The sequence below is a fragment of the Harpia harpyja genome, chromosome 7 (assembly GCF_026419915.1).
Source record: "Harpia harpyja isolate bHarHar1 chromosome 7, bHarHar1 primary haplotype, whole genome shotgun sequence".
NCBI lineage: Eukaryota > Metazoa > Chordata > Aves > Accipitriformes > Accipitridae > Harpia > Harpia harpyja.
In genome coordinates, this window is record NC_068946.1 from 57,685,197 (window position 1) to 57,712,431 (window position 27,235).

Consider the following 27,235-nt stretch of genomic DNA (forward strand, 5'->3'; position numbering starts at 1 on the left):
TGAAGATCACTTTAAGGTTCATGCCTTTCACTGTGCAACACCACTAAAAATGCTCATCTGCTTTGTTTCAAATGTTTATTTGAACAGTCCTTTCTGTCACCGTTATGTCTTAAACTGTATGGTTTCAGGCTATGTCAATAGTTTACAAACTCTTTGATTGCTGGGTTACTATCAAGATTCTAAGACCTTCCTGGACTCCAAATAACCTTGTAATTAAATACCACTACGTATAATGCAGTGTAAGGCACACAGCACAGTCAGGCTCCACTAACTAACTGTATATTATGTATCATACTTTGCTGACCCACTGTTTAGAAACCAGATGCATGCAGTATGCAATGCATCCTGATTTCATGTTAAAGCAACGAAAACACTTCCATGAACTTAAAAAAACCAGGATTTAGATGAAAGATAACAGTAAAAATTAACATTTCTCAAGTTTGCATTGTTTAACTTTAAAAAAAAAAGGGGGGGGGGGGACTCGGCACTTCTCCCTCTCCTATTGATAATCTTTTGGTTTTCTAAATCCTATTCCTGTTTCTTCATGATATCAATCAGTGGTGTAAGTCTGCAAGTCTCGTACACAGTACAGCATACTACTTAAATTACATTCTTGTCATTGTAAATAAGGCTGTCAAAAAATATTTGGCACTCACCTGTACAGTTTCAATGACTGCATGTTCCAAAGAACTACACTCCCATCCGCTGCCCCTGACACTAGATACGTGGACTCAGGAGAAAATCGGCAGACTCTAACAGGACTGCCACTGGGCTGCTCTAGCACTGCCAGCATCCGACCATTGCGAGTGTCCCAAACCATGGTAGTGCCATCTGTTGAACAAGAAGCTAAAACGTGTCCTGATGGAGAGAAGCAGCAGCAGTGGACAGCATATGTATGACCTTTTAAAGGCGAGTATGGAAGCTCAGTAAAGTTGTTTAAAGAATAAACACGAATTGTTTTGTCCAAGGAACAAGTAGCCAAGCACGATGATGAGAAGGCACAGTAGTTGACATCATCACTATGATCTGCTAAAGTGTGAATTAACGTCGCCATTTTATCTACTTTCAACAAAAATATCTGAAAAAAAGTTTAACAGTTAGTCTTATCTCTCCTATTTCATAAATGAAACATACCACCTTAACAAGACACATTCTCTAGGAAAAAAATAATAAAGTCATTTGCAGAGGCAGATTTTTCATCTAAGCATTGTTTTATCTTCAACTTAAATCAGAGATTAATCACAGCAATGAGATGAGGGGTTTATAACTTGGTTAGAATTAACGTATCTAAACTTTTAATGTCAACTTGCAATTTTGCAGTACAACATGCAAGACTACATAGGAGCTACTTGGTCGTAGAGCAACGAGAACCCGAGTTATTCTAGTTATTTCATTTATGCTAAGAAGTTCACTGTTCAAATTTGTTACTATTTGCATCTACACTAGACACAATGGAGTAAACGGACACTGCAGAAGACAAAGCATTAATTAGGGTTGCACCAGGAATATAGAAGCATAGAATGGTTTGGGTTGGAAGGGACCTTTAGAGATCATCTAGTCCAACCCCCTGCCATGGGCAGGGACACCTTCCACTAGACCAGGTTGCTCAAAGCCCCATCCAACATTTCCAGGGGTGGGGCACCCACAGCTTTTCTGCTCCAGTGTCTCACCACCCTCATAGTAAAGAATGTCTTCCTTACACCCAATCAAAATCTGCCCTCTTTCAGTTTAAAACCACTGCCCCTTGTCCGGTCACTGCAGGCCCTGGTAAAAAGTCTCTCTCCGTCTATCTTACGATCTCCCTTTATATACTGAAAGGCCGCATTCAGGTCTCCCCAGAGTCGAGTCTTCTCCGGGCTGAACAAACCCAATGCTCTCAGCCTTTCTTCATAGCAGAGGAGTTCCAGCCCCGTGACCATTTTTTTGGCCCTCCTCTGGACCTGCTCTAACAGGTCCATGTCTTTCTTGTACTGAGGACCCCGGAGCTGGACGCAGTGCTCCCTGTGGGGTCTGATGAGACCCGAGCAGAGGGGCAGAATCACCTCCCTCAACCCGCTGGCCACGCTTCTTCTGATGCAACCCACGATACGACTGGATTTCTGGGCTGCAAGCACACAGTGCCGGCTCACACCTCATTTTTCATCTACCAATATTCCCGAGTCCTTCTTCGCAGGGCTGGTCTCAATCCACTCGTCCCCCATTCTGTACTGATACTGGGGATTGTCCTGACCCAGGTGCAGGACCTTGCACTCGGCCTTTTTGAACTTCATGAGTTGGCCCACTCCTCAAGCCTGCCAAGCTCCCTCTGAATGGCATCCCTTCCCTCGAACGAATCAACTGCACCACTCAACTTGCTGTCACCTGCGAACTTGCCAAGGGTGTGCTCAATGCCACCGCCTGTGTCACTGGTGAAGACAGTAAATAGTATTGGTCTAAGTACGGACCCTTGAGGGACACCACTCGTGACTGGACATTGAGCCACTGATTGCGACTCTTTGGACACGGCCAGCCAGCCAACTCCTTATCCTTCTAACAGTCCATCCATCAAATCCATCTAATTTAGAGACAAGGATGTTGTCTTGTACCACGTTAAAGGCCTTACAGAAGTCCAGGTAGATGACATCAGTAGATCCTCCCTTGTCCGCTGATGCAGTTACTCCATTGTAGAAGGCCACTACCTTAGTATATTTGTAGTATACCGATTACTAGATTATTATAGCAATAAATTTTTATTAAATGTGATCTAAATGAAAAAAAGCCTGGTAAGTTTACCTACCAATCTAGGATGAAAGTTACAAGGTGTCTTTGTGTTTGCTTTCAAACCATCCTGTCTTTAACTGAAAGTGTCATGTATCCACTTCCAAGCCATCCACATCAATAAACTTTTTTGTGAAAGTATGGAATTAGCAGAAATGCATTTCATCACACCTATAAACCTGAGCCCAGGAATGAAATGCTAAATTGCTAGCTGGGAGCAGGCCACAAAAGTATGCTAGGTCTGAAATACAAATCACAGAAAATTCCACTTAGTCTTTGTTTCCAAAGACTAACAGCTATTTTGAACTAATGGCTATGGGAAGCAAGCAAGAGCAAATAAAAGCTAACCTCAGGTATGGTCTGGGGATGTGACAGCTACTGATTTGCTGGGAAAGAGCCACTGCATCTTCCTTTCTATTATCTTCCCTACTCTTATGAAATCAAGTTATCTGTATCACCACAGGCTAGGTTCTACTTTTTCTTCCTGGAGAGATCTGGTTAGGTGACTAAGTGTGGGACCCCTGTCAGAGGAAGGAAAAGGTGATTTATTTCCTTATCCCTGCAATCTCCAAATATTAAAAAGAACATTTACATCCCCTCTCAGCAATACTGTGCCTCTGCTTATACAGCAACCAATGCAAAATGGCAGGCTTTGGAGTACTCGGTACTGCAGAAGACTTACAAAGACTAAAAACATTATGACAGAAACATCAACTGACAGCCAGAGAAAACTTCAGTTCGGTGTGAGCACAGTGCTTTCCTTGTACTGCCAAGAAGCTCTGTCATTTTTATCTTCTGTATTCTTTAACATTTGTGTACTACAGTGCACAGAGTATGCAACCAGGATGAGGCCCCATTGTTTGGAATGTAACACAGAAAAAACTTAAGTCTTGTACTAACAAATGTACAAATTTACCTAAAAAGAAGCAAGTGGAGATAATAAAAATAGATTAACGGAGCATAGAATCAAGGGTTGCCTGTTCAGAACGTTTTACAGTAAAATGTAAACATTAGGAGAGTCCTACAGAAGCAAACAGTCAAAGATACTGTTCACTCTTTATTCACCTTAATTCATTATTGTGAGACTCATCCTCAACTATCCTTTACTCTAACAGAATACATTTAGTAAGGTATAGACCCAAGAGCAATGCTTCAGCTATGCCAAGAGCATACAAAAAATAATCTTACGCTTTTACATAAACACTTTCAACAACTACAACCACGTGTATTTAGCATTCTTTCTCTTCTTACAACTCCAAAAAACTATGTTTGCATGTCATCACTGACCCCCAAAAAACTTAAACAGGAAGCTGTATCAAAAAGATTCCTGGAAATTATTCTAATCTGGAGCTTGCTGAAATATGTTCCAATGAATTATACCTTGCAGTTTGCAGATCCAACAGTTGACACGCTCCTTTTAAAAAAATAGCATTTAGAGCACTTGCTATAGTACAATTGAATAGACAATTGTATATATTCTTTAGAATTGAAACAGATTAAATAATAAATTCATATCTGCAGGTCTAACACAGACGAGCACTAAGATTTGATGACCAGAGTCCAAGATAAATTTTCCTTTGCAGGCCTGAACAGCTTATTCAAATTCAAATTTCTGCTACCTTTCAGAGTTAGGCAGCAGCACTAGCGATGGCAAAACATCAGGGTCATACCAACAACAGGCTTGTGTTGCCAGTCAGAGAATTGACCTGATTTTCATACAAATCAAACATCACATGCTGAGTAACACATTTAAGTCAAAATGTGACTATTAAGAAGATAATCAGAATATGAACCTCTCCAGAAATTGCATTTGCTGCTACACAAAACAACAAAAGAAAAGATTAACTCTATTCACATTTTCCCAGTACTTAAGACTACTGGGACCAGTTTAGATCTCAGCATCAGACAAGCGATTTACACTCCTGATGTCCAGGAAAGCCTCTAAAAGGTACATTGCAACCAGTTCCTCCCCATGTTGCAGATCACAGCCAAGCTTCCTGAGAACAAGGAAGCATAGAGCCAAAAGCAAGTGCCTACAACTCTTAAAAGTTGTTTATGCTGAACAGAAGCAGTAATGCTATTTATATTATCTAAAAGAGCAGACTATTATTTAAGTGCTTCATGCTGAACAATAATTTCAGAGCTAAGAGGCAACCGCAAACAGGTGTGTTTATATATATATACACACACAGACACATTTGTTTTTACATATAAACATATATACATGCATATGTTCATATATATATGTGGACATATAAATATGTATAAATGTATGCATACATACACTTGTATCTATATATACATAGAGACACAAGGTATATATAAGGGCAAAATACCTTTTCTCTTCAGGCAGAGCATGGTATGCCAGTGTAGTTAAAGATCTGATCTATTTCAGCTTCAGGATTCTCCCAGTTTTATTACTATTCTCTCTAAAGCCACTAAACAGATTGAGTAGTGTCAACAACACCTCTTATCTGTAGAAAGAAAATCAACATACTTCCTTCAACTACAAGAAACCGAAGAGTCACACAAAGCTTGGCATCTGGAAAGATGAGACTGAACAAGGCCTTAATCTCATTGTTACGAGATTTTCAGGAGCTCACTGCAGAAAAGCAAACCTAGGAATGAGAGGATTCGGTATCAATAGTTTAACTGGCTGAGGGAGCAACGAGAATTTGGAGCATTTGTCACCAGGGGCGTTTAGCACTACAGCATTAACTTCTCCAGCAATTACAATTTTCTCCTAACCCATATGCCACCAGCAGCCCCTCACAGAAAAAGCAATTCCAGGCATTACTGCCAACCCCCTTCCTGTTATCATCGCCTACAGTCTACCACCATCTGACGTCGCTGCACCGGAGACGCAATCTGGAAACGGCTCCAGAGGATGGCCGGCATCTCACCTCCAACTCTAATGGCGCGTCTGGGGCAAACACTCGGGCAGGGCCCGCAGCGGCGCGGAACGCCACCGCAGCCCTTCCGCAACGGCAGCGAGAGGTCACGCCCGCCCGCCCGCCGCCGCTGAGGGGAGCGGCGCGGCCGGCCGCAGGGGCAGCGGCTCGCCGCCTCTCGAACCGCCGCTCTCGGGCACGGCACGGCCCGGCCCGGCCCACCCGGCAGCCGCCGCCTGCCCTCGCCCCGGCGGGGCACTGCGAACCCTCCTTTAAGCCCCGCCCCTCCCCCCAAAGGCGGGAGGACAGACGCCACCGCGCGCCGCGCTCGCGGAACCCTTCGCCCGCCCGACCCGCCGCAGCGCTCTCCTGCCGCGCGCCCCCCCCCACCGCCCAGGCCGGCGTCGCTGCGCACGCGCAAATTTCGCCCCCGCCGGCTCAGCGTGGCGCAGTCCGAGCTGGCTTCCCCTGCTCTAGGCGGCACCACGGCGCGAAGGCCGAAGGGGGAGAAGGCGTTGCCGCCTTAACCGACTCCTCGCTGCCTCCGTCATTCCCTTCAGTGAAGCAGCGTCGGCGTGGATGTTGCTTTCGCCCCGCTGCGCCCTCACCTCTTGTCCGAACCCTTCCCACGTTTCAGATTTGGCGGCCTGGATCCACGTAATGCCCGCAATCGTTTTATCTGTCCAGGGGCCTTTTGGGGCTATGCGACACAGGCCCCTTCGGCGGGAGGCAGGCTGAAAGGGGGTGTCGGTACCTGGCATGAGGGCAGCAGGCTGAGGGGAGGGAAAGAGGGTGCAGGAAGGGAGCGTGTGAAGATCACCTCTGGGCCGATGAGCTCCAGGATGCTGCTGAATCTTCAGAACGGATCAACTCCGGACAGTGCCAGTCTCTACAGGGCCCCATGCTTCAACACGAGGTATGTCTGAGAGAGCAGGGGCTGCGTTTGCCAAGGGTGCAGGACTGCATTCACAGCTGGTGGAACAAAAGATCACGACTGCCTTTACGCTGCACCTCCCTGGCTGCCACCAGTGCGGCCCCCTGCTTCAGAGTAAAAGGCTAGGGTTGGCCTCCCAGCTGTTGCTCCAACCAGTAAATGATGAGAATGTAAGTGAATGTGTGAAGTTACCTGCTATTAACAGCTTAATTAAGGGGGTTTCAAACAAATACAACTCCCCCATCATCTATCAGGAAATTTACATCATTGCCATTTTCACATCCAGATACATGTTTAGCAACTCATGCAAAATAAATGGTTTGTAGAATCATATAATCATTTAGGTTGGAAAAGACCTTTAAGATCTAGTCCAACCATCAACCATGCCCACTAAACCATGTCCTGAAGTGCCTTGTCTACATGCTTTTTGAATATCTCCAGGAATGGTGACTCAACCACTTCCCTGGGCAGCCTGTTCCAGTGCTTGATAAGCCTTTCAGTAAAGAAATTTTTCCTAATACCCAATCTAAACCTCCCCTGCTGCAGCTTGAGGCCATTTCCTCTCATCCTATCTCCAGCCACCTGACAGAAGAGACCAGCACCCACCTCACTACAGCCTCCTTTCAGGCAGTTGTAGAGAGCGATAAGGTCTCCCCTCAGCCTCCCTTCTCTCCAGGCTAAACAACCCCCGTTCCCTCAGCCGCTCCTCATAAGACTTGTTGTGCTCCAGGCCCCTCACCAACTTGATTGCCCTTCTCTGGATGCGCTCCAGCACCTCAATGTCTTTCCTGTAGTGAGGGGCCCAAAACTGAACATGGTATTTTATCTTCTTTGAGGCTGCACCTCGAGTACTGTGTTCAGTATCATGTCGCCTACATTATTTGAGGACAACGAAGTCACTTTCTTGGAGTCACTCTGCCCAGGAAACATTCCCTTTTATGTAAATGGTCTACCCTCCATGTTTGAATCTGTATGATCTTGCATTGTTTTACAGTATATGTTACGTGATTGCACACTATTTGATGACTGCCCATTAATTATTGTGAATCCTAGGTGATGGCTAGTATTCAGTCTCTTTCATATGTGCTGCATTGATTTAGCAATCCATTAAGATTATACATTACTAAATAAAACACCTCATGGCCTTAAAAGAACTTTTTATAAATTGTTGGAGACTTTCTTACTGAAGAGGAAGGTAGACTGTGAAGGTAGATTGTGAATACCACATGCTTAGATTGTGTGGACTGTGAATACCACACCAATACACGTAAAAGACTGTTCCATAATATTTTATGGATAGGAAAGTTGAAATTACTCACTAAATAAGACATTGTGAATCAGTAACATGCCCAGAAATTTAGCTACTATCAGTTCTAGTAATGATGGTTAGTTTGGACAATACAAGCAACAGAAATTTGTGTAACAAAAGATAACACGTTCTTTTTTCTGAATGTACATACCAGCTATAAAAATTTCTGGTTAACTTTGAAGTTCTAAGCTCAAGGTAGTTTGAAAAGAGTTACATCATCAAATAGCATGATTGTGGTGCTCCTGATTTCAGACTTCAGCCCTCAGTTTGCAGGCACGTTTTGGTAAATCTAAGACACCTAGGAATGATACAAGTTTAATTAAAAAAGTCCCCCAGGCCACCTGTTCACCATATTATATAAAATGACTGTTACTCAGATATCTGTGCCCATTCACAGTTAACAGAGCACCTCCACCCTTCTAGTCGTCATTAGGAAACTACAGAAATCATATAAAAAGATTAAAGAAAAAGCTTTATACCTCTTTTTGGATATGTATTTTGGCCCAGGCAACTACAGCTTCTGATTTTCAGCTGCTTTTGTATCATCCATTTTTTTTTCAAAGAGATGCCAAAAGACAAAAGAGAACCCACACTCACAACCAGAACACTCTTCATTGAACACCATGAACCATACTTTAAATAAAGTTTGAAAGCTTGTCAATAAATTCTCTAAACTAAGACCAGCACACTTCATTCAGAAAGGAAGAGAGCACACTGGAAAACTTTTCCCCTAAGAAAACAGAAACATCAAGCAGAGAGAAAGTTAGCAAAGAAGAAAAGCACACTTTTCTAGTGGTTAAATCCCTGCTCTTTTCTATGGAGCTGTATGATGGCACGTGTATGATTCAAACTTGCCATTCAAATATTGTAATTCCTGTAAATTTAATTTTACTGAAATAGTAATGAAGACACTGGCTGCTAGTGAGCAAAGCAATACATTGGTCACGTCAAGTTAAGAGAGGTGACGCTTGTCTCGCTGTCATAGCTATATAGTAGCTGTTACCGCCTTAACTTTCCCAGCTGTTCAGCTGCATTAGGATACAAGCTGAAAAAACGCAGCTATGTATGTAGGGTAGCTGGTACCATTGTTCTGACTTTTCAGAAAACTAATATTAAATCTAGTATGGCAGATAAAGCATTAACCAGTACAGAATCTGAGAAAAAAAACCCATTGTTTTGCATCAAAGAAATAGTTTTCCCAATAGTCTAAGCATACTTATAACACTCTTACAAGCCTACCATACTATGTTCAAAACACTGATTAATCTTCACATCTCTGGAACATGTCAGCAAACCTTTTTATTGAAGTCTTCAGAAAGGTGATGGAAAGGCGTGTAGCAGTCAGTGGTGAAGCTAATGTTAGAATGCAAGACTGCCTGACACCCAAACGTGAATTTTTTATTCTGGGTAACACAAATTATTCTAACAGGACTTCAGCAAAGAAAACTAGTATTGAACAAGATGTTCTGGGGAGGGCAACGGAAACAAAAATTTTATTAAGAACCAGGCACTGACTGTTCTTTTTCAGCAGAGACAAGTAGTATAATGGTAAGGGAGTATATAAAACAAGGCTCTAAAACTCGGACACGGCAGGCCTAGTTTAAAAGCAAAAAACATCACCTCCACCACCCCCCCCCCCCAAAAAAACCCAAAACATTACTTGGTGAGGGAGCTATAGGTATTGGGGTTCCACAATATTCATTTGCAATTCCTCTATTTTCTTCAGTGAGAGCAAGGATTATGACTCACGCCCTCCTACAGACCAAAAAAGGACAAAACTTTACATGGACAGTGGTTTTAAGAAACATTACATGTGGCATGTATTTACATTATCATGTGCATTCAACACTAACAACAGTCAACAGGACTGGCAGAAACAGGTCAAATACTAGGCAGCCCAAGGGTTACACCCGAAGGCCTTAGCTAATGTTATTTACGCTCATTCAAATAGGCACTCTGCCTGGCAATTGCTGCTTTTTCAATTACCATTAAAAGGCCAGGAGAATTAGATGCATCATAATAAGAACTGAATGTTAAATGCAAGACTTCCAAGATATTATTAAAAAAATTCCTGTATACACAGGATCTGAGGTATTAAAATCGCCAAGAAAATCTGGTTTGCAAAACAGTCTTTTATTGTATCCGTGCCACACATACTAGTGAAAAATAACACTCCTAAAAAAGAAAAAGAAAAAGAATGCTACCTTTCCACAACATTTCTTTTAAATAAAACTTCAAGTACTCTTACATTAGTACAAAAAAAATTCTGATCTATCTGCCCCAAGAGGCCACCACAACACACAGTAGATAAAACACAGTGGTTACAAATGTCTTTTTTGTTATTTCTGTGGCAAGGCAAATGGAGGGAAATGTTTCTATGAAAAAATACTGTGTGCGTAGGAAATTGTCACAATTTTATTCCACATGGATACAAATGATTATACTTGAATTTGAGGCCGTGGTGGCTTGAAATTATATAACAAAATAGAAAAATGGAAAACTAATATCCCCTACACCCTGTTTTAAAGGCAGGCACTACCAAGATTAAGGAGACTCCACAGTGTTGGTAGAGGATAATTACTGTACAAGCCATATAGCTATAATTACCTTAAGACTAAAATAAAATGCTACCATCCTCCTAAGGCATAAACAATAATGTCTGCAAACAATATGTACACATCATACATATTTAAAACAAGACTTAATATAAACAATAATGAACAGTATATACATGTCTCAATTTTTCTTCACTGTCTTGAAATACAATTTAACTACACAAGTGATGCAGCAACATATATATAACTGTACTTGTAACTCTACAGTAAAGTTTAATTTTTAGTGCTTTTACAGCACATCAGTGTAAACAGTTTTACTTGGCTTTGTTTTATATTTTAAAACATTCCTTGTTGTATTTTCAAGATTTAAAGCAATTTTCTAATTCTTCCTTTTCACAGAAAACGAAGATTCTGAATGCTGTATAATCATAAATAATTCATAAAATTAAATACATTCACTAAAAAATAAACTACAAAGTAAAAAAATGAAAAATAGATATTTATTGAAAGGGAAAAGAGAATCATTTCCCCGAGTAGAGCTCTGGTGGTTGAATATTCAGTGCGTTTTGATATATTTTAAATTGCTATTGCACTATAACACCCCTTTCTTTGAAATTCTTTGGGTGTGCTTCCCTGTTCTACCTAAATTAGTTTGTTAAAACACACAAACCAATAACCAAGGGGCCATGGTTGCTGTAGGAGTGAAGCCTTTAGAACTAGTATCACAACTCTGTGATATTTTAAAGGAAAAAAACAGTCATTAGTTATGCATGTGCCTTGCACTTTCATGTAAATACAGTTCACATTGCTGGTCTTATCAGTCCTCATTTAATGGAAAAAAAAAAAAAAGAAAAAAAAAAAGAAAAAAAAAGAAAAAAGAGTTCTGGTAACTTCAGCTCACTTTGAAAATCTCTGTCCATTTTTTTTCAAAATACTTCCTCATGTTGTGGCCAGCCCTGCCTATGTCAGAATCATCTTCATTAAAGGTTTCACAGTTGTCAAAAACAAGCCTGACATCTAGCGAAAATGCTTCAAGATTAGGGTACCTGAAAGAAGAAAAAGGTGAATGATTTTTGGAACATGGAGAATCAAAGGGGAAAAACACTTCAACTACATGAGAAAGAACTACCTTAGCATTAGTGAATTTACAACCAGCCTATTCAGAATATTCAGTGAATACTTTACATGTGAATTATACTTTTAATTTTTTTAATTCTAATTTAAAATATTAACAAGAAAATTGACATCAGTGGAAGGAAATACTCTCTCACTGTTGAATTTGTTGTTTTCCTCAGAAACTCCGTAAGGTAGAATTTCAAGCCTGTACTGGAAAACAAACTTTTAAAATTAGCTTCCCCCTTTCCTTCAATAGCTTTCTAGTTAAAATGCTATGGCTATTTTCCATTTATTCATCTATTCTTGGGCTCAAGTCCTTTCAAAGTAAGGGTTGAGTACAGTTGCGTTTACCTAAAAGAGGAACAATCGGGTACAATATAAGGCTGCCCAGATCAATCCTGTAACATTGTCTTTGTTACTCTTTTTATTATCCTGAACATACATACAAATAGTGTTCCAATATTCATGGGAATTATTAAAGAGAAACACAGTAGAAGTTACAAGTCTACCAATACCAATGAGCATGTGTGGAGCATTTGAATCTCAGATTCAAGGCAGAAAAAGCCTGAAGAGGTTAAAAATCCCCTTGTGTTATCCTAGGAAACTTGCTTTGTGTGGAGCTGACAGATGCTGAAAAGGGTCAATCACGGATGACAAAATTTTCTTTAGTGGTGGGGAGTCATTAGAGCACAGAGATGTAACAAGGAGGGAAGGGGAACAGAGGCATATAGTGTCTTTTTCTTTTCTAAGAAGTTGTGCAGTCTAATTCTGGGACTATAAAATGATTAACCACCATTACTGGAATATTACCTGGCTTCTCACAATAGGGGTACCGATTCACTCCACAGCTACAACATTATTTACAGGGACTCCATTAGCTTAAAGCCCACATAGTTGGTTCCTGTTTACATGTAATGACACTAAGATGTCTCAATGAGAAAAGATAAGGAAAAAAAGTTTTTTCTTGTTGATTATTTTGTGTGTGTGACCTGGCAGATTTATTGTTTTTCAGCCAGTTCCACAGGTTCTCCCACCTGATACGCTATTTCACTTAGATATAGCAAAGACAAAAGTATACAGTTAAGAATTTTTATTTTGACTGTAAAAGTCATCACAGAGATGCCAGAGCAGGCAGATCAAAATAGTTTAACTAATTTTAAAAAATGTACTGTATTTCAATGTTTAAGTATTTTGAAAATGTAAAGTAAAATTTACAATAGGTTTACTTACTGTCCACTACTTAGCTTTTCTCTAATGGTGGAAAAGTCCATAGGTTTTTTAATAACTTTCTTATAACCAGGAACAAGTTTCAAGTTTACAGGAAGTAAGAAAGGCCAGGCATCTTCATGAGTTTCCAATTCTGAGAGAATCATGCTGGATAAAATAAGGTTTTAAATCAGTATTTTTAAGCTGTTCATATATTCACATAAGTTTTTTCACTGTTCCATAAATTCATCATGTACTGCCAACCTATTCACTTTATAAAAGGAAAGCGCTTTATTCTGCGCCCTGTGCAAGGTTGAGAACAATGTCGACAAAGATAGACATCTTAACTGAGTATTTAAAATAGCATTCTCTCTAGGCAACCTACACAAGATGAAATTCTAGTGATCAACATTCTAAAAGAAAAACACAGCCCTGCAACTTCTGTACTTCAAACCTCAGTGTAAATCATTTGCAAACCAGTAAAACAGGTGCTAATACTGGCTTTCCAAAACTGTGACGAGGCTAAACTATGTCACTTTTGACTGACCAGCAGTATTACAAAAGAAGATGCATTCCTATTGCTGTACTGTCTCCTCCTCTGTAATGCAACACTTTCGGACATAGTGGATAATCATCTTTGCTACACTTGAGAAAACTGTCGGTACCACTGCTATCAGGGTTCGTTCTTCCCATTCTTGGAAGGGCATGGAGGAGTAGATTTCACAGACCACATTCTAACATTAGGTACTTTCCTCTTGGGCTTCATTACCAAACACAGCAGTTACTCCCAGCATGCACACGTTAAATCCTTTTATATATACATTATCACAAACCTCTATGAGACACATGATGAAGAATAGGGTTCTTGTTCCCCAGAACACAGATAAAAGCAATCAGGCACTACTTGTTTCAACAACACTTACCCAGGTTTAAAATTTGTCACTTTACCTGCATATAGCCAGGTCCTTGGAGTCATCTCTTTTAGGTTTCTTAATAGCAGTGAAATTTTCTTGCTTTAATTGGCTTACAGAAACATTTTCATCCATTTTTCTTTTTTTAGGGTCTGTTTTTCCTCTTTTTAAGGAGGCGCTTGTAGTTGCAGAATCTTCATCCTCTGTATCTCCTGCTAATTTCCTGCTTCTCTTTTGTTCATTACTTTTTTTCCCTTTGATTTGAAGTTTTTTTATTTTTAGAGTTTGACCACTTGCCTACAATAGAGAGAACTGAAATAAGCAATAACCAAGAAATTACAGAAACCTCTGTTATTATCGATAGACAGCAATGAAGATCAGACAGACAGAAGCACCAAAACAATTGAAATGTTTCATATCAGAGATTATTCACTTTTTGCTTTTCTCTAAAGGGAAGTAAGGCTGTGGAAATTCCCGTTACTAGTGATTTAGGTTCTCAACTTGTGACAATGTAAAAGCACCTGACCTTCAGACTGGTAAAACAGTACCTCCTAACAAACAAGGCTAGCAGAGTTTTAGACAACTATTTGTCTACTCCTAAAAGACTGATACAACTACAGCTGGAATAGTATATTCATTTTCAAGCAACCATATTATTTGCAAGATATGGAAAACTGGAAAAGAGTTTTTAAGAAGTCAGGGACAAGATCAACTGATTTAAAGATTAAAAGCTAGATATGAAAGATATAGATAGCTTGGCTACAAGACAACTACAGGAGAACATAAAAGGAGTATGACAATACAAGAAAATGCAGATTTCACTACCTACTAGAAACCATTACTACACAATCCCTTTATTTCACGAATGTCATAACTAACTTAATTAAGCATTTGGCACGGATTGTAACTAGCATGGTGGGAACTGTAGTCAGTTTGTACAAATCAGATGATGAATGAATGCATGAATGTGGAAAAATATGTTGTGTATAGAATTCCTTTTGCTTAACACAGAACACTAGAAGAGATTTGTAAATAATTCTACTCTCTAAACACTACTCTGTATCATGACTGTTCTTGGTCCAAGGATAGAAAAACAGTCAAGTATGTCAGTTCAGAGCGCAATTGAAGAGGAATGTTGATTTTCAGCCATTTGGTTAAAAACACAATGTAAAGCAAAGAGAACAGATCAGCTGTCATCACCTAAGGCCTAACTTTGAGATGTTCTGTGAATATTAATTCTAAGTAGGTGAGAATGGCAGATGTTGATGTTTTTCTTGTTTTAGGTAAGAAAAAAAATTAAATTAGGATGGCATAGTTTATATGAAGTCTTCAACAAAACTGTTTCAATGTTTTGCAGAATTATAAATCAATATTCAACATGTTTTAAGGTTCTGCTGGAATTTCACCTTAAATTTCTGGTGCCTTTAAATCTCCAGCTGTCAGCCAAATTTGGGACAGAAAAAAAAACTGAGAAAAAAACATTTTTCTGTTATACTAAACCCAGTAGCTATTTGGGGGTTGGGGGGGTGGGGTGGGGGGAAGATATCAAGAGAAGTGATGGGAGTGATGGGGTAACTTATAGCATGATAGGGTAATTTCTATCTTTATAACAAGGTAAGTTGTAATATAACCATGATAATGACAGAAGAAGTTACAGCACGAGTTAACCCCTTATAAACTACGACATAATCAACGCTCAACAGTAACCTGTTTTTTTATTACTTCTGTCACACATAATAGTTTAGAAAACAATTTATCTTCCTTATTACTTTGTGAAAGATGCACATTGACAATACCCAGAGAAAATACAAAATTGAGTATTTACTGTAAAGCTACTTTTTTTTTCAGTTATAGTATTCACAGGTAGTGGTAGAAAACATAACTAAAGTTTAGCAAAAAATTCATTTAATTTTAGGACTAACTAGGGATGGAAAAATTGTGGACTTTTAAATGATACTAACTGCTAATTCAGTCATTTGAATAGAAATAACCTAAACTTCTATTTAGACTATTTTCCTTGGGAGGGGAAAAAAAAAACCAAACCTCACACAGGAAACATATATAGCCTCTCTCTCAAATGTACTGTGTATCAAAAAAGTAAAACTAAAGTATACTGTACAAAAATGAAAAAAATATTTATTACATATTTTCTCTGATTTTTCTTTTCAAACAGAATCTAAGATTTGTCAACACTTAACAATGAAGCTCAAAAGACAAACTGAAAAAATTCTAAAAGAAATAAAAAACTAGGGTACTGAATCAGCAAGAAAATTCTGTACCTACTTATATTAAAAAAAAATACAGTTTAAAACAAATAAAGCTGTAGCCTTTACTGCCACTAAAATCCAAGTTAAATAAAACTATTAATCTCATTATTTAATGGCAGCCCAACAAAACATACAGACTGTTATTTTCATTGAAAAAAACACTGGTAGACCTGTAACTCTATCATCTATGAAAAGGTCACTCTAAGTCACTTCACCTTTATGGTTAGTATTACCTTTGCTATGCAGGCAGGACAAAACCAGTCACCATCTGGTATGGTAGTGATCTTGGGTCTGTGGCAGTAGGTATGACAGCCTTTATCGCAACCATCACAAAGGAGCAGCAGTTCCTCATTATCTCCCTTTCGACAAATTTGGCAGTACTATAATACATGAAAAATGGCTTTCATTCAGTTTTTAAAATTTGAAACACAGGAATGGTAAACTTTCCTTCCAAACACACAAATTCATTCTCAAAATTATTTTCCTTTCATTTTACCACAATCAGAGTCTACTAATGATCACATTTGTAAAAGAATATATGCAGTATGTGAGGAACTAATCTAAAGGCTACATTTGGGAACACATTTGAAAAGCAATTCACTGTAAGATAGGTGTCCTACAGCACACAAAACTATGAATACTTTTTATATTTCATTAATGTCCATGAGACGGAAAGGTATCTTATACCCATCAAATCACTTGGCCCACACATACTATCTCAGGAATTTTCTCTTCATTTATACCCATACTGCATATTTAAGTTGCTATTTCACAAAAATAATCTTTATTTTATAACAGTATTTTCAAACAATAATCAGTAAGGATCTTATCCAAAGGCCACCATGAACAAATTCAGTAAGGCAAAACAAATGATCCTAGCATTTCCTAAAATTCACACTAACTTAAAAATATCCAATGTGTTGTCAATTTTCTTACATACGTTGTGTGATTTTGATACTCTTCCGTATCTGGACTTCTTTTTCAGGAACTTAAGATCTCCATGTTTTCACCAAATATTACATTTACTGTGTAATTAAATGCATAGAACATTTCAATCAAATTGAGAATGATACTATACATTTTTTCTGGATAATAAAGTACTACACATTGAAACATTCAAGTGCCTTTTCAGGTGCTCCTACTAAATTCATGAACTTTTTGCTCTAAAGATAGAGCTTTAAACTTATAGCTATATAAACCCATAGGTACAGCCTTACACTATAGTTTTTATTTAAATCATCTTTTAATTGTCCAGATGTAATTAGAATCTATATAGGACTGGCAGAAATTTAAAAAATTGGGGAAAAGACCACTAATGGAAGAGTCACTTGCCACCCACTACATAGCATTGGCCATACTTAATCACATCATAATCACTATTGCTATAGTAATAGTTTTGTTTTCAGAAATTTGAAGTTCAAAAGTCCATGCAAATTTTGACACATGCAGTTAACACAGATCTACTTGTTAAATGTACAAGGAAACAGGTATTGCAGCTTATTTGCTCACACACTTGCCCAATTTGTATGTTCAGTTGTGAGAAGTGTGCATGCAAAGAAGCCACGGGTTTGGAGCATCTCAACTTTCTGAAAAATGAAGTCCTTAACTGGGATGAACCTCCATAAAGCTTATGTCACGGATGAAATCAGAAATACTCCATCAGATAGAGTATCTTCCATCAGATGGAGCCAGAAATGACTCTTTGTTACCTAAATGTTAACAACAAGGAGTAATTACCATCTTAAATAAAGCAACTGGTTACAGGGGCTTTTTATCTTAGAAAGATCAGGATGCTGAACTTGGCAAGCAAGGGACAATCTTCTCCATTAGGCTTATATCTATCTGTGCACAATGTACAGTTTAACTGTATTAAGTTTTACACGCAGTAATAAGAAACACATTATTAACCATGGTATCTTAAAATGCCTCAAGTGGGAAAAATAGGATATAGCAAAAATAGTTTAGTTACAGTATTTTTTTATAAAAAAATTAAAAACACTTACAACTTTCATAATAGATTTTTCCCATGCTATTGATTTCTGTAACTGCTGAATGCACAGAGCTACCTGTGCAGCACTGCGCGCTTCTGACAATGCCCTTCTCCATACCCTTAGCCCTGGAGCAATATCCTCTTCAGTTCTGCATTGAAATACAGAGAAATTAAGTAGGTCACATCCATGTTTGCTTATGTTTAAACGTGGAACAATCATTATCACATTGAAAGCCAAGCAATGACAAAACGTACACAGCCAATAAGTATAAGGTTTAAGCAACTAAATTTCATGTAGTGCACAGACTGTGGCTACGTGCCTCAAAGCTTAGTCACAACCAGTTAAATGTAAGATAACTTCGCAAGATTATCAACAAACGTAACAAAAAATATCTTTACAAAGCACCATGCAGAATAACATGATCCATATGGATCACAGACATACAAGAAAGTACATAGATAACAGGCAATAAGAAAATAGGCTCCAATTAGCAAAGAAGCACAATAATTTTTCAAGTTAATCTCAATAACCTACCCGTCACCATCACCACTAATGGATGGTGCAGGAGCAGGGACAGTAACTGTGCCCACATTATCCAGTTTGATCTGAATGGTGGTACTTAAGGGGCTCTTCAGATACCTTCTCTCTATGTTCCGCTCCAAGTCAGCAAGCCTGGTTACAGCTATATCTAGAGGGTTGTCACTCGTCCGCTCTAGAGAGCTGGTATTGCCTTCTTCGCCTCCAGCACAATCTCCATCGTGCTTCTTGCGCAATCTAGTAATTGACTTATGTTCACGATATACCAAGTCGTCTCTCTCTGATGCGGGTTCAGGACACAGCCAACCCTATGTTAATAGAAAGGTTTGTGCATTTATTGGTTGCTGTTAACTTAGTGTGTACACAGAGGAACTGTTTTACGGAATCTAAACTAAGTAACTGAAGTGCTGTTTCCAGTAGATCTTGGTTACTTGTAATCCATCTGTAGAGACAGTTTCCAAAATATCCAGAGAACTAAAATAATTAATCAAAAAAATACAAGCATTACCAGACTTTCTGAAGGGAACTTTCTACAACAGCCTGCATTCTTATCTCCTTTTGAAGTATCCTGTTCTATTGGTCAAAACACCACAATAGGTCTATCTGTCAAACAGGCTCAGAAGACAGTATCAATTGGTCACACAGAAATAACATCCACCCCTAGAACAAACTAGATCCCAAATACTACATCTGTACTATAACCAAACATATGTAATTTGATATCCATACACCCACCTTGGAAAAATTCCAAATTGTAATAACAGCCAGTGAATTCTTAACTGTTTCACACTCACAATCATCACATGTTCTCCATGACTCTACAATACTCAAGCAAACTTGTAGGCTTTTCTGAAAGCATTAACAGCAACAATCACCCAAACCAGGCAGAACTGTGGCAAAACCCACTATAATTAAGCAGTCTGTATGCAATAAAATCTTTGCATCCATATAAGGTTAACGAAAATGTGCAGGGAACTGCACACTGTACGAGAACAGTCTCCAGGAACTGCCATTCTGAGCATCTTCAGCTGAAGATTTCACTGCAATAAAATGTTTCAAACACAAATATCCATGATACTGCTGCAGCGGATTTGTTTTATTTGCAGACAATTAGAGATGGAACAAGAAGGCACTTACCAATCGCAAAAGGACTGCTACCATCTACTTCAAATTCTTACCACTTACTTTATAAAGAGACATTTTACTAAAAGTTGGTTTTACCTTAACTTGTAAACTAGCTGATGCAACTCTCCTCTCTAGATCTTCCACCTGCTGAAGAATAGCAAGATCCATCTCCATTGCTTGTTCTTCTACTGACCAGTTTTCCACAACATCTCGAGTTACCTGGTTATCTTCATTTTCATTGATATCAATAATTGCAACTGTTTTGAGAATCACATTTTTATTATTTTAATTAGTATTATAACTTCTCTGAGTAAATTCAAGCTGATATACCTGTCACTCCAGCCAAATGTTGAAGAACGGTTGTAAAAGTGTACTACTCTTAAGATACCCAATATGGACAACAAATTCTGTAGGTTTTCAAACTTGGAATTTAAAGGCAAGAAGGGGAAGGAGAGGCCGAGCAAGAGTGTTACAGAGATGGAAAAAGCTTAAAAAGGTTACCAACGCTTATGCTACTAGAGCAATTTATATTAAACGGGATTTCTCCAATCCTGTAACTTCCCAGAACAAGGCTGGTAAAAAGGCAACTACAGACGACAAGACCTTTACTTTTTTTCTCCAGCTGCTACTCTAACCCTGTACTTAAACACATCTCAAAGAGCTCTCTGCCAGTTGTCTTATGCCCCAACACCATGCGTAACATAAATATCAATTACATACCATCCTTATTTTTGATGCAGGCCAGGGTGATATAATCCATGTGTTTCTGTATTTGCTTTTGTAAGGCCTTTTCTCTTATTCCCCTGAGATGCAGCACTTTAAGCAAAGATTTTAGGTCCTCTGGATCAGTAATCCTCCACCACCCATACTGCATTTCTAAATCAAGACAAGCATATGAACATTTTGCAGGCATTTTTTATGTGATCACACACAATCAGATTAGAGAAATGATCTAGCCAAATTCAACAGGCAAATTATAAAAAAAATAAATTGTAACATCATAGTGGTGCTGTAGCAATTATCCTTCACATAGTTCCATCTTATTGCTGTATTATACTTACCTTCTGGTATAGGTTTTGGGTTAGGGTAATCTACTGGCTTGGCTACTTCAACTGCTGTAGAAGGGGCAGAAGCTGTTTTTTCAGTTTGTAGTGCTGGTGATTCACTTGTACTTGCAGGAACACTAGATGCCAAGAAGGAGTTACCATTCACTTCTGATAATCCCAACCCTGATCCGAGAGCAGGTAAAGGAGATGAAAATGGAACATTTGAAGTAAGAACTCCTGTAGGCCATCCACAAAACTGAAGTCCCATTATAGGTAGTCCAGTCTTCATCTGCTACACAGAATATATTGTTAACACAATCACAACTACCATTATTAATTATTACCAAGAAACCTGAATTATGACTAGGATGCTATTTGTCAAGCAATAATCAAAACAAAAAGGAGGCCTTTACTCAGTACTTTGATTAGTTTAAGAAAAACTAACGTTAACACTAACATGTAATACTCCTTATTAGGGCCCTGCTAATGCTTAAAAAATAATAGCTTTTAAAGGGAGGGTGTGGTGTGTCACATTTCTGAAAACTAGTTTTTATTTATTTATTTGATTTTCATTTAATATCAGTGGCTAACCTTCTAACAGCCACATTAAATTACTGAAATACAGGTACAAAATATCATACATTGGCTTACCTAATATTACCTATCTTAATCTTTTTTTATCAAAAAACTTCCAGTATTATACAACATCTGTAACACGGAATTAGTTATTAACAGAATCATATAACATAATATAATAATGATAATAATGATAATAATGATGATGATGATGATGATAATAATAATAATAATCGTAGTTATAGTAGTAATAATAATAATAGCAATAATAAAAAAAATAAAGAAGATATAATGATAGCACTTCTATGAAACAATGTGTCTAAACAGAAATTCTGCCCAAATAAGCAGAGCAAATTCAGACTATTCAAAAATTCATTTATTTACCTGCAGTGGTGACAATGCAAAAGGACTTAATCCCATTGGACTCTGTGCGGAGGTTGAGCCCAGAAGAGGTGAAGGAACAGGTGAAGGTGACTTTGATGGTGGATGTGACTGAGGAGTAAGTGAAGTTGTAGCAGCTGGTGTATCTATATGGGTAACTGACATGTCATCACAGGGTATTCTCGGTAAAAGGCTGAACCACTGTCTGCTCTTTTCAGTAAGAGTCTTTAACAACTGATCATTTGGAATTAGTGGAGAACTGTAAAACTTTCCTGTCCCACTTGCATTAGGACTGAAAAGATTATTAGAATCAGACTTCTCAATGGTGCTTTGTGATACAGTGGGCTGAAGACTGCAGAGAGAGTTTTTTGAGTTACTTGGGTAAGATAACGTGCAGCCATTTGCTGCACCGCCATTAGGTTTTGGGGACATATCAGATTCAGGTGGCATTTTTGCTACCTCTAACAGTTTGCTTAGTTTTGAAAATGACCCAGGCTTTTGTAAAAACAAATTAGTGTTGTCCTTTTCTTTCAGATCTTCCTTTTGCTCACAGTGAGTTGTATTTAAACAGTGTAATTTTTCTTCTGTCTCAAATTCTTCTTCTTTGATATGCATGCTTTCTACCTTTTTTAACTTCTCCTTTTCTTTTGCAATTTCTTCTAGGCCTAAAAATGTACAAGAAACATAGATGAAATATAATAGACCAACTAATTTAGACCATTGTTATCATCATAGTTAAGTAAAATTTACTTCATTTTTGGCCCAACACATGCTAGATCACAATGTCTTTTTTCTTTTCTTTTTTTTTTTTTATTTTTTAAATGAAATCACTTCTCACTTTACAGAACGCTTTGCAGAAGGAAACAAGCTTCAAGGCACACACAGGTTTAAACCCTGTTAAACACCTGGAGGAAAAATAACATCAACATAGTTAACATAGCTATAGTATTCCCCCTTAAGATGCATGTACGTCTGGAGCAGTTTGCCAGTGTGAAGTCTTTGAAAGGGACAAATTTTTGGCAGCCTTTGTTTTGCAAGACTCTCATGCTTTATCAAAAAACTCCTCTGTTTGTATCAAGAGGGTACAATGTTTATAGCCTTAAAGCTTTTTTTTGCAAAAGACCATTTCATTAAACTCACAGCCAAATACAAAAAGGAGGGCCAAAATTCATGTTGTGATACCAAATATTCCCCAGATATTGAAACACAACATTAAATATTTTACCTCTTTCAATAAAAATCATTAACAACTTTGACTGTGAAACAATGTCAACATTCTTGAAAGTTTAAAACACTTTAAAGAGCCACCCAACATGATGACTGGGACTCTACACACAGCTAAGCAGACAGATGTGATCAGACAGCATAACAGCTAAGCAATTTAAAGTACAACAAGCAGAAGCTGACTGCAAAAGCCAGTTTCTTCAAACATATGAGGTGCAGAAGATCTATCTTTTCTGAAAAGGAAAAACATTTTTCTTACTTCTTTGCTCTCCTAGTCTTCCTTAACCATTTCTCTTCTACCCTTATACTGATGTGTCAGCTTAGGCTAAAAAGTCTTAAGAACTGTAAAATGGCATGAAAAAATATCAGGAAAAGGGGGAGGAAGTAGAAAATCCAACACTCCAACTTCTTAAATTATTTTCATCAGATACTGCAATCGCAAGTAAACAAAGGTCCTGCTTATGGTTTATGGCCAGAACATCCACAAAAGCTTACTTGCTCTTTCTGGAAAATCATAATTTCTAAAAAGATCATTCATTAAAGAATATCCCCTCCCATTAAAGCTTCAAAATGTGTCCAAAGTTATGGTGTATGTCAAGATATAAACACTTTGAGTATCAGCGTTAAGAACCAAAATGACTACATGAAGAGGGAGAAGTATTTTTTAAATGGATAGATCATTCAACAGTTTGTCTCATATTTCCAATGTTTAGATAAAGGAATTAGGAGTGGATAAACAGTAGAATTTACTGAAACAGAGCAAACTAAGAGTTGAGGGGAAGAGGGAGTAGTTGAGAACTGAAGTACATGTCCATTTTGCTATTCAGGGAGATTAAACTTTCATTAACACAATGTATTAAAAAAATATGGGTTTGCCCTATAGTTCTTGGCTAAAACTTCTGTGTCATTTTTTTGTTTGTTTGTTTTTACTATCTTAAGACAAGTAGGTGTGTTTCAATGATTTTGTGTACAATTTCTGAAGCATTTGGGGATTCACGTGGTTAAAATATAATAAATATAGTGAACAAAAGGAATGCAAGCAGTAAAGCATATGACAGTTTACCTTCTATATCCAGCTACTCTTGTGCAAAACCTTTCCTAACACAGAGCATAAAATAATGCAGAACAGGTGACACAGAAAAATTATTTCTTATGCTACCCATTTTAGAAAGGTAACTTGAAGATCAAGATTAGATTTAGGAAAAGTTCTACAGTTTATTTTGGGGGCCAAAACCGGGCTTAGATTTCATACCATGTGGTAATCTTACAGTTATTTTAATTAAATAGCTCTCTAAAATGATGCAATTCTCATGACATCATGCAATTCTGATGTATATCAGATTTTGTTGTTGTTTTGGGTGGGAAAATTGTGAGAGTAATGGGGTTTTGCTTCATCTATATCAGAATTAGTAAGGATTTTTCTGTAACCAAAATGAAGGTTTATGTTTAAGAATTCTAGTATCCACAAAAAGGTCAGATTAATACATATTTTCTGCATCTATCCAATTTAAAGTGTGTGAAAAATTCAATCACAGTATACAACTGTCACAACCACAAAATTACATTTTAACTTTAACAAAAATAACTTCAGCATTTGCTGGATTGGAAAAAAATCAGTTTGTAAAATACAGAGGCTAAATCACATTGTTGATCAGAAAACACAGTAGTACTTCACTGTGTGAAAATAATTTTCATGTTTTTGCAGACATATATATCAGATCTTCAAGCACAGAACAGTCTGTATATTTGCACAAAATATAACAACTGAAGATGAAAAGATTTTTTTTTGCATTCTATGGTCATCCTAGTTTTCATATGCAGAGTTCACTGCCATACGGAAACGTGAAATAGTTGAGACAGAGACAAAAAATATCCCATGCAACATATAGAACATATAGAACTATAACAACTAAAACTTCCAAAATACTAAATCCTCATTTTGAAAGATATTAACTGATATTTCATAATCAAAAAGAGAGCATCAGAGAGCACCATATGAATACAGAGGTCTACTGACAGTAGCCTGTTGAGCCTCTGGTTGAAGGTGAAGCCTAAAGACCTTGCTGCACAAAATTATAGCCTACAGAGATGGGCAGTATGTCTTGGCATAGTATGGGCCTTGGTGTGACATTATTCTTTTATGTTTCTTACCTTCACCACTTTCCATGCCTTCTACAAAAATACCACCACATTGGGGCAGAATCCAGTATCGGCGCCTGTAACGATCTTGACCAAACATCATTGAACGCAAACAGTGCGAAGCTTCAAATAACTTCTTTCTGTACTGGCTTTGTTGCTGTTTTAAAAAAGAGAAAGCATTGTAATTCAGTAGGGGAAAAAAATTCACTATAACAGAAAACATCTCCTGGCTGCCAGACTGAACAAAAGTTCAAGGGTCACATGAGGAGGCTCTTTTATCGAGATTTCATGTGTGTGTTATGTGATATTCTACTGACAATTGCTGCCTTGCTGATTTTACTTAGAGCTCCCTTTAAAAAAATAAATTCAATCACTTCCTGGTTCAGCTTAAGTTTATCAGTCTTCCTTTAAAAATACATTTTGTGATGGCAGGTCCTGTCTTTTTAACACTGACTCTCCGAGAACAATAGAATCAAAGATTTCATTGCACAAGAACTGCTGAAATCCTACCAATCCTACCAATTATACAATAACAGCAAATGGTAAACAGAGCACTGAAGATAGCTGATGTTGCAGCTCCTGATGGGAAACTAATGAGATATTTTAACTGATTCATAAAAGAATAAGAACAATAATGTCTGAAAATAAATTCTGTATTCAAACACAAACAGTTCTCTGAGGGGGGCCAACAAGATATTCAGTTTGCTTATTCAATTCTTGCTCCACTAAATCGACACTGCTGGAAGTCAGGTGTAATTCTGGACTGCTAATTTACTGCAATTTGGAAAAGGAGAGAAACCAAGAGACGAAGTCTTAAATGACAAATTTTCTAATACAAAGAATAAAAACATGGGCCATGAGTAACCCTATCTACAGCATTCTATCTTTCTCATTTACGTTTCTCTTCCTATTCCATTGTTTCTTCTTTCAAAATCTGAAGCAAAGACAGCTCTCTGTATTGGCTTGGAACATAGTTGCAGATATTAGGCAACTGTAGGAGGGAATGAGAACTGCAATCATTTGTACAATGGAAAAGTCATTGCTTCTCGTACACAAAATTTATCATCACTTTCTAAGATCAACAAACAGAAGGATATCAATTAGGTCTGGATAAAAATTGTATTACTTTTTATTCTGAGATGTGCGAATATATTATCAACAGCTTTCTAACTGTCTTTTGAGTCATATCCACTTAGTGCCGCTAGACTAAGCTCACAATTCAGGTGTCATGAACAGCAGCATCATTCATATTTTCATGAAACAAAAGCTAATCCTTATTTCAATTTTTATTAAGTTGAAGCATTGAAAATGATGGTTAACATTCTAACCCATGACATCCAGTGATCAAATTTGTAGTATAACAAAGACAAATGACCTCTCACCTTTGTCAGTTTTTCAATCTGCTTCTCTAATTCTTCAACACTTGCTGTCTGGTCCCCATCATCCTATAATCACCAAATATACTGTCACGCCAAATTTATTTCAGGATAAAATCATACTACCATGTCTTACTAGTATTACAGTAAAAAGATGTAACAGAAAATGAGAGGCAAATTCTAAGTGTAAAGTAGTTCAAATTTTGTGCTTGTTCAATATATTTGATTAGGAACAACATAACTGGAAAAAGACGTATCTTGAATCTTTCCAAACCATCCCAGATGCATACGAAGGGGAAGGCTTGTGGCCAAATGTTCGCTGAAAACATTCTTTTACTGGAAGAAATAATTCGATTTGTACATGAACACTTAAGACTAACAGAATTTAATCCTAGTTTCTATGAAGCTTTTTAGATATTCAAATTAATTTCTAAGTGGTTTTCATGCATGAAATAATGGAATCTGTCAAAATCTTATCAATCAGTCTTTGGTCAGTGCACGCTTGCATTTTATTTCAAAGTCTACAAGAAACTGTAGAGCCACTTTAAATTACAAGTCTGCTATAAAAGTTCCAGTATTAATCTTACTGGTTTTTGAAGAGGAATGCACACATGATTTAATTCTATGGTTCCCTTCTTCCTGACACAGTTTAAAAATGAGAGTCATTTCCATAAAGAGAATTTTAATTAGTTCAAGAAAGTCTTTGGGTGTAACAGTAGGTTTCCAAAAAGAATACAACCAAAATCCTAGGAGCTCTCAATCACCTGCACCGTTAAGATAATGGTCGTGTATTTCTTGGTTCTGTAAAACTGTACCAGGGTGAAGCCTTCTGAAATACCACATATAGTATGAATGCAGTGGAACTTCTGTTGTATCAGAAAATTAATCTCTCTA

At 37.8% G+C, this 27,235-nt stretch overlaps 2 protein-coding genes across 29 annotated transcripts in view; both read right to left on the minus strand.

Annotated features, from left to right (window-relative positions):
* Positions 1-5,813, minus strand: part of WDSUB1 (WD repeat, sterile alpha motif and U-box domain containing 1) — a 32,899-nt gene extending 27,086 nt beyond the window's left edge. For 2 of the 9 annotated variants that reach the window (XM_052793004.1, XM_052793003.1), the window contains exon 1: positions 657-1,078. In XM_052793004.1, the coding sequence (XP_052648964.1) occupies positions 657-1,054 (398 nt within the window). In that variant the 5' untranslated portion in view covers positions 1,055-1,078. Of the gene's footprint in view, positions 1-656; positions 1,079-3,105; positions 5,075-5,224; positions 5,638-5,660 lie in introns of those variants that run through there. The other 7 variants (XM_052793000.1, XM_052793005.1, XM_052793001.1 and 4 more) reach the window with 7 other exon arrangements.
* A 4,195-nt stretch (positions 5,814-10,008) lies between these two features.
* Positions 10,009-27,235, minus strand: part of BAZ2B (bromodomain adjacent to zinc finger domain 2B) — a 165,513-nt gene continuing 148,286 nt past the window's right edge. For 13 of the 20 annotated variants that reach the window (XM_052791123.1, XM_052791117.1, XM_052791121.1 and 10 more), the window contains 12 exons: positions 26,348-26,410; positions 24,978-25,122; positions 21,606-22,267; positions 20,661-20,937; positions 20,320-20,475; positions 19,696-19,856; positions 18,472-18,782; positions 17,950-18,085; positions 16,180-16,326; positions 13,717-13,976; positions 12,793-12,936; positions 10,009-11,492 (listed from right to left, as the gene is read on the minus strand). In XM_052791123.1, the coding sequence (XP_052647083.1) occupies positions 11,339-11,492; positions 12,793-12,936; positions 13,717-13,976; positions 16,180-16,326; positions 17,950-18,085; positions 18,472-18,782; positions 19,696-19,856; positions 20,320-20,475; positions 20,661-20,937; positions 21,606-22,267; positions 24,978-25,122; positions 26,348-26,410 (2,616 nt within the window). In that variant the 3' untranslated portion in view covers positions 10,009-11,338. The remainder of the gene's footprint in view (positions 11,493-12,792; positions 12,937-13,716; positions 13,977-16,179; positions 16,327-17,949; positions 18,086-18,471; positions 18,783-19,695; positions 19,857-20,319; positions 20,476-20,660; positions 20,938-21,605; positions 22,268-24,977; positions 25,123-26,347; positions 26,411-27,235) is intronic. The other 7 variants (XM_052791133.1, XM_052791132.1, XM_052791131.1 and 4 more) reach the window with 3 other exon arrangements.